This window comes from Aulonocara sp. 'chitande type north' Nkhata Bay, linkage group LG1 (assembly GCF_057382095.1).
Source record: "Aulonocara sp. 'chitande type north' Nkhata Bay isolate Kocher_YH1m ecotype deep benthic linkage group LG1, A_spYH_male_GT1.1, whole genome shotgun sequence".
Taxonomy (NCBI): domain Eukaryota; kingdom Metazoa; phylum Chordata; class Actinopteri; order Cichliformes; family Cichlidae; genus Aulonocara; species Aulonocara sp. 'chitande type north' Nkhata Bay.
Window position 1 is genome coordinate 21,718,556 of NC_141344.1, and position 15,382 is coordinate 21,733,937.

General features: G+C 42.8%; 1 protein-coding gene across 5 annotated transcripts in view; it reads right to left on the reverse strand.

The window, feature by feature from the left end:
* The window catches only part of sox6 (SRY-box transcription factor 6), a 139,743-nt gene that overhangs the window by 32,232 nt on the left and 92,129 nt on the right, over window positions 1-15,382 (reverse strand). For 4 of the 5 annotated variants that reach the window (XM_086288115.1, XM_086288140.1, XM_086288134.1 and 1 more), the window contains 2 exons: window positions 6,052-6,175; window positions 1,216-1,295 (listed from right to left, as the gene is read on the reverse strand). In XM_086288115.1, coding sequence (XP_086144241.1) covers window positions 1,216-1,295; window positions 6,052-6,175 — 204 coding nt within the window. The remainder of the gene's footprint in view (window positions 1-1,215; window positions 1,296-6,051; window positions 6,176-15,382) is intronic. The other variant, XM_086288125.1, reaches the window with a different exon arrangement.

Consider the following 15,382-nt stretch of genomic DNA (forward strand, 5'->3'; position numbering starts at 1 on the left):
TATGTACTCCAGAAAGATATTCAGAAAAGCAGCTTCCATCTTTTACACTCACAGACACGCATCCTCAAACATGAACAGACTCATTTAACACCTTACATGCTTCTGATAGCTCTTCTCCTGGATGCATAATGACGCACGGCTCTTCAGAGCCAGCTGCGTGCATTGTTCGAACTTGCCAAGGCTCGTTAACACTGACAGTGGTAGCTTCTGAAGGACAAATGCCACATATATCAGTGTGCAAAGAGTCTCCCCTTAGTCTTGAGCTTAGCTTTTCACTCGTGGTTTACTTCTTTCTGCTGTTTAGCATCACATTCTGTAGCTGTAAAATAACTTACTGGTGTTGTTGATAAAGCAGCAGTGGCCACTTAACCATATGCTGGGTAGGATACTTTTATATTCTTTGTTTGCTGCTTTTGTTTCCAAAGAACTACAACTAAGATTTCCAGACAGAAATTCTACAATTACTCAGAACTACTAAGAAAAATCATAATTAGAGAAGCAACAATCAGCAATGTTCAGATTTCCATTGGTTTTGTTTTTTTTAATGGAAATAAAAATCAGTGAAAAGTTGGGGGGGGGGGGAAGTAATTATTTAAAATTTCTCATTAGCTATTTATATTTATTACTATTTATAATAGCGATAAGTTGAATAATAGAACACAGATAATTATCTACATTAAACATTATGGCCTCAGGTTAAGCCCTGACCTAGGTTTAGCTCTTAAACGCTGAGTGAGAGAAGTCCTGGAGCAGCCCGTAGGGCTCACAGCCTCTCTCAACATTTCTCGTTGCTCAAATCCTCTTCTCACACATTTTTTTATTAGACTAATTTTAATAATTTTCTTAGCTGTTTTCTACAAAGAGATAAACTGTAAATAGCACAGTCGTTTTCTAGATGAAAGCATTAGGAAAGAGATTTTTTTTGCAGCCTGTTGTCTTCCGATAAATTCACTGGTGGGTGATTAATGCAACCAAAGTGATTTTCATTCTCTCTAATAACTATTATCTTCCTAACTCTCTGGCTGAGCTGGTGGGGATGAAACCTCTATCATATGGGATGAATTACATACGTAAGGTGATAAGCGAGCGTGAGCTTGGGGCCTCCAGGATTATTTAGTGTGCGCCTCATTACTTAGTGTACAGCTGCTTAGCCATCCTTTCTGCCCTGAGCTTGGCGAGCGTCGCTAACATTCTTTGTCATAGTACTGTACATACCTGAAGCTGGAGGGGGCTGAGTCCTGACGCTGCTGCAGCTGCCACTGAGGATGGAATGAACTGCACCGGGTAGTTATCACCTGTCAGAGACAGAAAGAAAGAGACAACAATGCATACAGGTTCAGACAATGAGCCGGCCCACAGCGACCAGGCAAGTGCCAACACGGATTCTGGGCCCTCCACTACTTTTGCCACAGAAATGTGGCGAACAGCAACGAACGCTCGGCTTCAAGCCCAAACATCTGCATTAACAAAAAGCCTACGGGGGTTTAACAAGAGCAGAATTACTTACGAAAGTTCCACACCATTCCCTTTTTACTCCACCTGTGCACTACAAATCCCCTGACAACAGTAAATAAGACACTGTTAAACAAGGTGGGGATTCTTTAAAGGTGTGCTTGAGTGTGCGTGTGTTTGTGTTCTGATTAGATGCTAAATATCTCCCTTGGTATTCAGTTAGTGCTTTTGTAAAAGACCAGTATGTTCTCTCAGGCAATTCATACAGCTGTAGACTTGTCTGGTTATTGTTCAGTGCCACATTGTTTGTTTCTGAGTGATAGCTTTGGCAACAGAGTGGAAGCACTTGTATGCAAACTGGTTAGAACAAGTGTGCTGTCACAATAACACTGGTTAAAAAAAACCACATTCTTATCTCATATGCCACTGTGATCAAGCAAGGAGGAAATAATCTCCAAATAGCAGCAGTATTCATTACTGTTGGCCCACCATCAGCACATTTGTTACACAGGGATATAAAAATGGCTGCAGCGTGAGTGATATCCATAGGGTTGCAGAAGCCTTTACACGGTCAACCTTGTGTGTTGAGACGGAGAGAACATCCCCAGTGAGACTGGGCAGCACAGCATTCATAGACGGGAGAGGTAGGTTTGAGGCATGAATCTGAAGGAGGGGTGATGGCGTGCACTGCAAGAGCAGGGAGGGGTAGTTGGCCTTCGCTCAGACCCCACTTCTGGCTGTCACTTCTCTTCACAAACATATGGAGCCATTAAGCCACAGACAAGGCAAATGTATACACCTTCTCTTTCACTTTGCCCTCGTCCGCCCGCCTCACTTTGCAATCTTGTACAGCACAGCACAATGTGATACAGGCCATGGAAATCCAATCCCCATTTAGTAGCAAATAAAATCACATAGCAGAAGTGGTTTCAAATAGTGCTAAGTTGGATGTAGGGGGGGGGGGGGGCTGTGGTTATTTCTACACACCTCCTTTTTTTTGGTCTCGCTTCTCTCCCTGTCTCATTTGCTGTCTGTGACGTAGGGTTTGGGGGATAATAAATGGCTGAATGTCTTTAGATGTCATGTGAAACCTGGGGAGGGTCATGTGCTGCACGACGACTGCTGAGGGATCTTGAGACTCCAAAGTCTGGGACTTGGGTCATCAAAGTCTGTGTCTAGGCACCAGACTCCAACAGAATGTAAACTCCTGCAGGTTAGCACCCCTCGTAACGAAAAGGAAAAGCATTTAAAATGTTTTACTTCCTTTGTAAAAAAGAAAAAAAAAAGGGTCCTTGTTGCTTTGCTGTTGAGAGCCTGGATTCTAAACACTAAGAGGGGTTGGGGGGTCGTATTGATGACGCCATAGTCACAACAGGCTATATTTCCCCCCTCATGTGGTGCCAAGAAATAAGTCGTAGATCTCCTGAGGGTTGACAGATGTAGCTGAAACCTTTCTTAGGGTAGATCAAATTATGAATGAATGACTGCAACTGTCAAACCTGATCATCTTTTTTCACCAGCTTTTAAGTTTCCTTTAACTTGAAACAAGTAAAGCACTTCGTTGTTTAGATTTGAGAGCATCGTAGGAGAGACACAAAGATCCCACATTGCATTGTCATTTATAGCATAGCTGTTCTGAACAGTGACTAGCTGAGCTACATTTACAAGTGACTTTGTTGCAATTTTTGGGAGCTGGTTTGTCATTTTGTCTGTGACACGCAAAAATATATGCCTTAAATCTAAAAAGTAACTTATCTAATAGTATTTATCGTTGTCTCACGTGATGTTAACACTAACAGTACAGAAATGACCCACAGAAATGACACAGTACAGAAATCAGGCTTTTATGGGGGCAAAAATGACAGGGGATGCTTTTGTATTGCTGTTGTGCCAGTCCAGACAAAGTGCTCCAGGATGCTTCCAATTAAGTGCTTACAGATAGTGATTATGTATATTTTTATATGACTCAGGTTGTGATTAATGAAACTCACTTAGTCAACCAGCTTCACGTTCAATGTTGCAATTTTTAGGTTTCCGAGCAATGTGAACAATGTGAAGGAGAACAAATGAACTGTTGCCGAGTAAAAAATGGAACATAGGCATCGCTTGAACCCTTTTCACAGGGGTATGTGCCCCATCATTAATCTGCTGTACCCCAGTAAAATCTCATGTTTGAGTTTTACCAAGCTTCTGCAGTTGGCATTGGATTTAACTACACTGAAAGTAACAGGAAAAAAACAAGTTTTTTCTAATCCAAAATGTTGCAGCAGCAGTTTAACCCAAAATACAAGCTGAGGTGTGCATTTGCTGGTGCCTCCAAAGAATTTCAAGCAGTAATCCTTGGATCTGCACTTTGTATGAAACAAGAATCAAGATTACTGTATAATAGCACAACCTGACTGGAAGTTGAGTCACATTAACTTTGCCAAAATGAAAAAGACAGCAACTCTGTTTGGACATGAGACGTGCTCTCAAACATTAGAGGAATATTTTGTTTTCTCTTAGATTGCATATGTATATACAGTGTTTTATCATGGTTTGTTTGTATTGTGAAAAGCAGAAGATCACAAATAAATATTGTTAATAAAAATTAAATGTCTTTGCATTTTTAGTATTGCAGCCCAATGCCAAACCCAGCAAAAGCAACGGGGCTTCAGGTAGCAATATATAGTACATTTTAATATACCAAGAAATATCTTTGTGATTTGAGTAATCCCTGATTGAGGCCCTGCAGATCTTTAAGTCTAGCAATGGAACCTGCGACACACACTCTGCACACATAAAAAGAATCCTTCTTCATACAACTTACTCATAAAGAGTAAACATCCAGTTTGAATGACTTGAAAAACAAACACTACAAAGACAGAATAGTTTAAATCTGGCAACTAATAAAACAAAATAAAATAAGATAGCATGAGAAAACTATCAACTGTCAGCAGGATACCTATGAGGGCGACTGGCAGAGACTAAAGACTATGGGGTCATTCTCCAGCTCCATTAAAGGCACCTCAGACTGAATGCTGCCATGTCTGTGTAAACAGTGCAAACAGGCTAAGAAGTCCAACTTATATATCTATTTGTTTAAGCGATGACTTGGTGTCTCTATGACTGTGCCTGCCTACCATGCAGCACCAGGCCATTGAGCACAGCCAGTGGACGGGGTGATGACTTACCACTACGGTGCCAAAATGAATCTGTTGCCATGAGAGCACCACAGGTTTGGGGGTCATAAGCAGTGGTCCCTGGGAGCTGTCTCATAATGATAACATCAGATTAGTGTGCCTTAGTCTTGGAAGTAAATGCTTCACCGCTCACTTCATGGAGAAAGGACACAGAAGCATCCTGTACACTCTGCAGGTGGTGATGATAACATTGTGCTCTCTGGATATATTGTGTATATTGTGTTGGACAGGGAAGAAATAATAAAGGCTTTGAAAATACCTCTTCTGACTACAAGAGTCATTTTCAGACCTCCTTTGCTATTTCTTCATGAGCTCATGAATTATGCAAGACCCGTGCACATGGTGACCCCTGAACATGATTCCATAATAGCTCCTGTTATTTGAACTAAAACATTTTCCGTGTCAAACCTATTGCAAAAAGCACACTGGTAAAAGACTCCCCCTCAGGCACTTTGTTTAAGCTGTCATGGCTCCATAGTTCAAAAATAGCTGACTTTCTTTTTCATCCTGTGGTTTTATAGTTAATTCATTAACTGCACTACCACACCTTTTAATGTTGTGTTGCAAACCTGCTGACTTCTTACTCTTCTCAGTTTTCTGTTTATAGTCCTCTTCAGACAAAGACTTTTCTTTTTCAAGGTTTCATCAACATAAAAACACTTTTTTTGCCTTGGGGTGAAAATGGGAAAACCTTTTTCAGTGGACAAGATTCAGCTGAATTTTGTTAAATAAATGATGTGCGTAACAAAACAACCATTTTTTTTAAATATATGTATATATAACCTTGCCCTGGGACTAAGTACATACTGTAACGTGGAAAACTTTACAATGTGTAAAATATGTTTCCATAATACAAAGGAAGCAAGTGAGGCATGCCGTTACAGGCAGCGCAAACAGTAATTGTACAGAAAAACCTGTTCTTGCATCATGTACAGACTATCCAACTCCTAACTGTGTTTTAATGACTTAATCTGACTATAACAGGGTATAATTGTGTGAAACTGTAACAGGGGAGTTGCTTTTTTATTACGATAGATTTGGAAAGCACTTCTTGCAGGGTTCGTCTCCCATGTTCTTGGATCTCTGACAGTAGATACTTTGAAAACAAAAAAACTATTATAGCCAGTGCACTCCTGAAAGATACTTTCATGCCGATGACATGTTTATATTCCTCTGTTTTTCCACCCATATCTATTGTTCCACATGGACAAGAACATTCCCAGGCGTTGCTCTCAAATCTGTGTTCAGACACAGCAGAGCATGCCAGCAGCCAGAGTGTGAATGAAGCATTAAAGTCTAACAGCTTCCAGACTGAAAATTATAGTTGTGGTTAAAAGCACAAAGGGGGTGAAGACAAAGCAAGCAAGGGAGAAAAGAAGGACAATATGACCAAAATGGCTTAAATTTGCAAGCGTACCTGGCTTATAAGACATTCCTGGAGGGAAGAGAAAGCCTTGCTGGGCGGCAGCTGCTGCTGCTAGAGTGCGTTGGTCGTGTGGAAAAATGGGGATCATGAGCGGAGGCATGTGACCCTGGACCTGCTGAACAGATAGGGAGCAGAGATCAGAGAGAGGCCTAAGCACTGGCATAGTACACAGAAACACAGAGCCCACTAAGGGGGAGGCCAGATCACAGCTCTTGCTAACGCGTGCTGACAGGGGTCTCTGCGGCAATGACGGCCCTCGTGTGCTCACACAATACCTGGCTGAGCTACGCCTGCTCTTAATCCAAACCACAATTTCACCTCGGCACATCAAAGGCCCGCATACACACATTGTTACAGCATAAGTTAGAGTAAGTGACATGTGCTGTAGGATGGAAAGCAGAGAGGCGCAATAGTTTTGTATGGATTCTGTGGCAAGCAGTATATGTGTTGAAAGTAGTATTAAATCTATAAAATGATAACTCCGAATATCAAAGATGTACAGCGTGCTTGGTTTTAATAAAACCTAAGGTCAAAGAGAACCGTAGCACTCACTGATGAGTATGCCATGTTTATTAAAGACCTGTAGTAAACCAACTTTCTAGCTGTTACACTGCAAGAAGATTGTTTAACGTCTGATGCAGATGCAGTGCCAGAACCGATCAGCGTGTAGATGCATGACGACACAAAAACCTCAAGGGAAGTGTAACCATGGTAACTTCTGACCCCACTTCCGCCAGTCCCTTTATTGTGGCGGGAATGAATCCTGTATAAGTTCCGGGTCAATCAGCTGCATGTCCCTGCTCCTCTGGCTGCTGTTGTCCCTGTGGTTGGCGTACTTGTCAGATCACGACAAATTTTGCACTACAGGCCAGTTGACAGCGTGCAATAACCCGGCCGATTCATTCATCTTTACACTACCTCACACTCGACTCAACGGTGAGTTATTTGTTTGTTTTGTTTTGTCACAATTAATGTACATGCGGAGCCGCGATCGCACATCCTACAATGCCGGTAAGCTAATGCTAGGCTAGCGACAGTAAGTGCAATTACTAGTGTCATCTATTGAATATTGTTGTTTTTGTTTATTCCATTATGGCCGAATGTTGATTTAACGTATCTAGAGTTGAATGAGTGATTTGATTTTTGTAGTTTTGTCCGTTTTGGATGTTTTTTGTTACTTTTCTGATGAAATGCCGAAACGGCCTATGAGATTTTGCATTGAGTTAAATTCCATTTACATTATTGAATCTGTTGCGCAACACCTGTGATTAAATGAGTTTTGTAAATATATTTGATTAACTTTGGATAATATTTATTAGCTTTAACGCTGATATACTTTGATGGGACCCATGAGAATGTCTTTCTATAATAGTATTTAGAATGACATTCATTATAAGAGATGATGGTTTATTGATTGTTGTATGAAACGTGGCATTGATTACTTGACTTTGTTATTTATGGATTTATGTATTTATTTTGTCACAGCAGTAGAATGCTGTTTCATTTTCTTCTGTGAATGATAATTTCTGTTTTTTGACCTTGTTTAGGTCAGGTTTTTTTTGTTCTCCCGCGATCAGCCCTGATCAGCGCGAGATGGCGAGCCACCCGACCACCGCTACGGTGCGGTAGGAATTGTGAACCTATGGACTGAATCACAAATTGTTGACAATGACCTATCACAGGTCCATGGAACTAAACTAAATCACATACTGGACTACACCTCATCCCACCTCCTTTTGGAACCTACTAAGCTGTTTTGTATTATCAACATTATTTTTGTTTGTGATATATATGCATATGTTTTTATTTCTTTTGTACATCCGTCTATACACTTCTCATAACAAACATAATATATATATATTTGAGCTCTACTTTTGTTTCCTGTGTTTTATTCACACCCTTAGGCTCCATAGTCGAATCTTATTCTGATAGCTCATTGTCTATGAGGCTGCAGTCAGGCGCCCTGGTCCTTTAACCGCGTTACAAGTGGCGAACCAGCCAGGAGCCTTTGTGTGTGAATATTTTGGGGTCTTACGTACAATTTTCTTTACTTATTTACTTCGCTTTTGCTGAACATAAAATCAAAAATGGATTCAGTTGCACTTTCTGGCATAAATATATCACAGTCTGTGATGATCTCCGGTGTGTCTAACACAAAATCTGATAATGAAATTCTTGACTACTTGCGTACTTATGGAAATCTTAGCCGTCATTTTTACGTAAATGATCCCGCAAGTACTTTCTTCAAAAACTTGATCGCTGAGTTTGTAGATACCACTGCTTTTACAACTCTAGAGCCGTTTCTGCCATACACCCACTGTTCTAAAAGTGTTGCCGACCTTGTTTTCCGCGTCACAGCTTTGGCCTGTGAGTACGCCGCCACGGAGGACAGCAGCAGTCCCCCTCCCAATTACCTCAAAGAGCTCAAGCATATTGCTGATCGCAGCGGGCACCGGTTTGAAGATGTCTTGAAGACAGTAATGAGGCAGATTGGTCAACATTTGCATGAGGCAGGAGCAGGTGATGATGGAAAAATTGAATATGATGAGGAAAATGGAGTAGATGAGGACATTGGTGTAGAGGAAGAAGAAAGGGAACTGGAGCAGCAGCAATTGTCTTCACCTCCTGCCAGACAGGTTCCCACTGACCAGCAGGGGGCACGACCTCGTCAAAGCCAGACTGGACCAACTCCAAGAGTATCACTCACAGCCCCTGATCTCAACCCACCACAAATACAAAGGGTTGTTGTTGAGCATGTGGTCTGAAACCCAGACATAAGCACCACAACTTCACTACGTCTCCGTGCTTTTTCAGGAAGGATTCCTAAGCCAAGTAGTGAAGCAGATTTTGAATCATGGCGTTCCCAAATTGATCTACTGCTTGCCGACCCCAGTTTGTCAGCTCTATACGTCGCCAGGCGTATTATAGAGAGCCTGTTGTCACCTGCTGCTGATTTGGTTAAAGGTCTAAGTCCCAACACATTGCCTTCAGTCATACTAAGTGTACTTGACTCCGCTTTTGGAACAGTTCAAGATGGTGAAGAATTGTATGCTCAATACTTAAACATTCTTCAAAATCCAGGTGAACGACCATCCGCTTACCTCCAAAGATTGCAGCTAACCCTCAGCACTGTTGTAAAGCAAGGAGGACTTGCAGCTGCTGACATGAATAAGCATCTGCTGAAGCAGTTTTGTCGTGGGTGTTGGGATAACACTATACTAACCAAACTACAATTAGAACAGCAAAAGGACAACCCACCACCTTTCTCTGACTTGTTGTTGTCGTTACGGACAGAAGAAGACAGACAAATTGCTAAGGAGTCACTTATGAAGAAATACATCGGTTCATCAAAACAAAAAGCTAACATCCAATCCCAAAGTACTTGTTCTTGTGGGCACTCTACAGCCAATGAAGAGCTAAAAGAAATGAAAAAACAACTCCAAACCCTCCAACAGCAAATGTCCCAACTTTTGTCCCAAAAACGTCCAACCGAGTCAAAGTTTAAGCCACGACAAACCAAATCCAGTCATTCTTCACCTCAGTCAAATACCAGACCCAAGCCATGGTACTGTTTTAACTGTGGAGAAGATGGCCATGTTTCTTCCACCTGCAACAACAGAGCAAACTCCAGTCTTGTTGAACAGAAAAAGAGCCAATTAAGAAAAAAACAGCAAGAATGGGACACTAGAAATACTTCATCTTTAAACTAGAAGGAGTTTCTGTGGTGGGACACACAGGAGCTGCGTGCACGAACAGTCCCAGAAACCACAACAAATCTCCATTGTTGCCTAAAGGGCTTGTGGGGACGAAAAGCACAGGCCAAATTCAAATCAAAGGCAACCATTTCAACTGTCTTCTTGATTCTGGCTCTCAGGTTACTACGATTCCTTTTTCCTTCTATAATACTTACCTTTCAGACCATCCAATCAAACCACTGGATGATCTGTTGGAAGTAGAAGGAGCAAATGGACAAGCCGTACCTTACCTGGGATACATTGAGATTAACATGACGTTCCCAGCTAATTTTCTTGGCTCATCCATTAATGTTGATACACTTGCGCTTGTCGTGCCTGACGTCCAGCAATCACCCCCAATGATACTTGTTGGTACCAACACTCTTGACGTTGCGTACAGCAAACACTGTGATACCCTCTCTGAACAGTCATTCCTGCCATCTGGTTCCGGTTACATTGCAGTTTATAAAATCCTCCAGTGTCGCCACATCCAGAATTCAAATGACCAGTATGCTCCTGTAATCTTAAAGTCAGACCAACCGCATACGATTACTGCCGGCCAAACCACTGTCCTTGAGGGATGCCTGGTCACAAGGCTATTCCAAGGTGAGAAAGCAGTTATTCTGGAACAACCCACCTCCAGTTCTCTGCCTGGTGGACTCCTAGTAAAAACCTGCCTTGTGGACTTACCTAAACGTCGGCCATATTCTCTGCCTGTTGTAGTGAGTAATGAGTCCGACCATGAAATCCACATTCCAGCTCGAGCTATTATTGCAGAAATCAGCGCCTTCCAAGAGGTCATTTCCAAAGAGCAACCCACCCAGTATTCAGACCAGTCTATAGAGTCGTTACCTCCATCTCAACCACCATACAACTTTGGAGATTCCCCCTTAACTCCAGACTGGAAAGAACGCATTGTTCAAAAACTCAACACTATTCCTGAAGTATTTGCCAAACACGATCTGGATTTCGGCAGGACCAACAAAGTTAAACACCAAATCAAATTGTCCGATCCAACTCCTTTCAAGCAAAGACCACGACCAATTCACCCTCAAGATCTTGATGCTGTCAGGAAGCACCTGCAAGAACTTCTTGACTCTGGCGTTATCAGAGAATCTGACTCACCATTTGCCTCTCCAATTGTGGTTGCACGCAAAAAGAACGGCAGTATACGTCTTTGTATTGACTACCGCAAACTCAATCTGCAAACAATCAAAGATGCTTATGCTCTGCCTAAACTGGAAGACACCTTCTCCGCACTTGCAGGATCAAAGTGGTTCACGGTGCTAGACCTCAAGTCGGGTTACTACCAAATCGAAATGGAGGAGAAGGATAAGGCAAAGACTGCCTTTGTCTGCCCAGTAGGATTTTGGGAATTTAATCGGATGCCACAAGGGATTACCAACGCACCAAGCACTTTCCAACGGCTGATGGAAAAATGCATGGGAGAATTAAATCTAAAAGAAGTCTTGGTTTTCATTGACGATCTCATTGTCTTTGCACCAACTCTTGAGGAACATGAAGCTCGCCTGATGAAAGTTCTTACCAGACTCAAAGATTTTGGCTTGAAGCTTTCACTTGAGAAATGCATGTTCTTCCAGACATCGGTGAAGTATCTGGGCCATGTAGTGTCCCAGGCTGGTGTTGAAACTGATCTGGACAAGATTTCCACACTCACTTCTTGGCCAGTGCCAAAAAACTTGAAGGAATTAAGATCTTTCCTTGGTTTTGCTGGGTACTACAGACGTTTTGTCCAGGGATATTCGGCCATTGTCAAGCCGTTACATGAACTCACTGCTGGTTATCCACCTTCTCAGAGGAAACTGAGACGAACTGTAAAGCCAGAGAATTACCTCAACCCCAAAGAGCCATTTGGAGGACGATGGACGCAAATGTGTCAACAAGCTTTTGAGTCCATTATTGACAAACTCACTTCTGCCCCAGTTCTGGCATTTGCTGATCCCCAGAAACCATACACACTCCACACTGATGCCAGTGCCACAGGTCTTGGTGCGGTGCTGTATCAAGAGCAGGATGGAAAAAACAGAGCTGTAGCATATGCCAGCAGAGGTCTTTCCCGGAGTGAGTCAAAGTATCCCGCCCACAAATTGGAGTTTCTTGCTTTGAAGTGGGCGGTGACTGAAAAATTCCACGACTACCTTTATGGTGCTCAGTTTACAGTTGTGACAGACAGCAACCCATTAACATACCTCTTATCATCAGCAAAACTTGACGCTACCGGTTACAGATGGCTTTCAGCTTTGTCCACTTTCACCTTCAAATTAATCTACAGAGCAGGAAAGCAGAACTCGGATGCTGATGGTTTGTCTCGCCGACCTCATGGTGAACTGTCTGATGATCCTCTGTCACAGAAAGAACGTGAGCGAATCTGGAGATTTGCATGGCACCATCTCAATGAACCAGATTATGTCTCTATTGACCAGCATACCATCAAAGCAGTTTGTGACCGTCATCTGATGTACAGTTCAAGCACGGATCCTGATCTTGCTCTGGTGTTATCCATGTCTGTCAATGTCGACAGTCTGCCTGACAGTTTCACGGACGACATCCAGTTCACCTCCATGGTACTCCCCCAAATCTCAACAGCTGACCTTGCAGCCAAACAACGCCTTGACCCTGTCATCCGGCATGTCATAGCTCAGGTTGAACGAGGCGAGTCACCACCGCCATTCCTGAGGGAAGAACTTCCCGATCTACCTCTATTACTGCGAGAAGTAAATAAACTGGAGCTCCATAACACCCTTCTCGTCAGGAAGAGACAAGTGGGAAGTGACTTCGCATACCAGCTAGTGCTACCTGAGGAATATCGACCAGTTGTACTTAACCACCTACATGATCAAATGGGTCACATGGGAATTGACAGAACGCTGGACTTGGTCCGTTCCCGGTTTTATTGGCCTAAGATGACACGTGATGTGGTCAATAAAATAAGACAGTGCGAAAGATGCGTGAGACGCAAATCCCCATCTGAACGAGCCGCACCTCTGGTCAATATCAAAACCTCTCATCCCATGGAACTGGTGTGCATGGATTTTCTCTCTGTGGAACCAGATCGTGGAGTCAAAGACATACTTGTCATAACTGACCATTTCACAAAATATGCCATTGCTGTGCCAACACCAAACCAGAAAGCCAGGACTGTTGCCAAATGTTTATGGGACAACTTTCTTGTGCATTATGGTATCCCAGAACGTTTGCACAGTGACCAAGGCCCTGACTTTGAATCCAGAATCATCCGAGAGCTTTGTGAAATGGCTGGGATCCACAAAATAAGAACCACTCCATACCATCCAAGAGGCAATCCTGTTGAACGGTTTAACCGAACATTACTGGATATGCTAGGAACACTCACAGCTCAACAGAAATCCCATTGGAAAGATTTTGTAAAACCCCTGGTGCATGCATACAATTGCACAAGAAACGATGTTACAGGTTTTTCACCATATGAGCTTATGTTTGGCCGCCAACCTCGCTTACCGGTGGACTTGGCCTTTGGACTACCCCTTGCCAAAGAAGGATCAACATCCCACACACAATATGTGGACAAACTAAAGTCCCACCTAGAAGAAAGTTACAAGCTGGCCATCGAAAACTCAGAAAAGGTGATGAAACGTAACAAAAACAGATTTGATAAAAATGTCACTGCATCACAGCTGAATGTTGGAGACAGAGTTCTTGTGAGGAACGTGCGGCTAAGAGGCAAACACAAGCTTGCAGATAAATGGGAGTCATCTGTGTACATTGTAGTGAAGAAAGCCGGCACTCTTCCTGTGTATACAGTTCGACCCGAAGGCCAAGACAAGCCCCTGAGAACTTTACATCGAGACCTCCTACTGCCCTGTGGGTATTTACCACCTGAAAAGGAAATGCTTACTAAGCAGAAGAGGAAAATGCCTGTCTTACCCGTGTCTCCTGTACGTGCTGATGATGCTGATAACAATGACGAAGAGGAACTAATCTCATACCTACCTGTTCCCTTCTCTGCTGAACCTGTCACCTTCACAACAACCATCGACTTACCCAATACTCCGCAACCTGTGCCGCTTATCAACCAGCCCGATGTCCCTGTAGTATTGGCTACAGAGGAAGAGAATGCGATCCTCTCAGAGGAACCTGTACCTACTGAAGAGGAACAAGTCATTGCTAGCGGAACCGTGGAAGCTGGCTTTGAGCCAGTTGATCTTGTCGAAACTTCTCACGATGAAGAAAGTCTGTCTTCTGATTCGGAAGCATCCAGAAGTAACTTGTCACAACACTCACCTACTGAATCAGAGCCTCTCAGTCCTGAGGCAGAACCACCCTTGAGGCATTCAACCCGCACCAGGAATCCTCCTGATCGGCTGCAATACATCAAGCCTGGTAAGCCTCTGTTAAAGAGCGTTCAGACCTTCCTGCATGGGTTAAGTTCTGTCTTCTCCTTCGCTCTTCAAGACGATGAAGAAGAGGAGACGATGCCTTCACACCTCAGCCAACCAGTCATTCGCTGCCAGCCTAGTCCATGTACGAGGACGTCCATGAGATTAGGGGGGGAGAGTGTAACCATGGTAACTTCTGACCCCACTTCCGCCAGTCCCTTTATTGTGGCGGGAATGAATCCTGTATAAGTTCCGGGTCAATCAGCTGCATGTCCCTGCTCCTCTGGCTGCTGTTGTCCCTGTGGTTGGCGTACTTGTCAGATCACGACAAATTTTGCACTACAGGCCAGTTGACAGCGTGCAATAACCCGGCCGATTCATTCATCTTTACACTACCTCACACTCGACTCAACGGTGAGTTATTTGTTTGTTTTGTTTTGTCACAATTAATGTACATGCGGAGCCGCGATCGCACATCCTACAATGCCGGTAAGCTAATGCTAGGCTAGCGACAGTAAGTGCAATTACTAGTGTCATCTATTGAATATTGTTGTTTTTGTTTATTCCATTATGGCCGAATGTTGATTTAACGTATCTAGAGTTGAATGAGTGATTTGATTTTTGTAGTTTTGTCCGTTTTGGATGTTTTTTGTTACTTTTCTGATGAAATGCCGAAACGGCCTATGAGATTTTGCATTGAGTTAAATTCCATTTACATTATTGAATCTGTTGCGCAACACCTGTGATTAAATGAGTTTTGTAAATATATTTGATTAACTTTGGATAATATTTATTAGCTTTAACGCTGATATACTTTGATGGGACCCATGAGAATGTCTTTCTATAATAGTATTTAGAATGACATTCATTATAAGAGATGATGGTTTATTGATTGTTGTATGAAACGTGGCATTGATTACTTGACTTTGTTATTTATGGATTTATGTATTTATTTTGTCACAGCAGTAGAATGCTGTTTCATTTTCTTCTGTGAATGATAATTTCTGTTTTTTGACCTTGTTTAGGTCAGGTTTTTTTTGTTCTCCCGCGATCAGCCCTGATCAGCGCGAGATGGCGAGCCACCCGACCACCGCTACGGTGCGGTAGGAATTGTGAACCTATGGACTGAATCACAAATTGTTGACAATGACCTATCACAGGTCCATGGAACTAAACTAAATCACATACTGGACTACACCTCATCCCACCTCC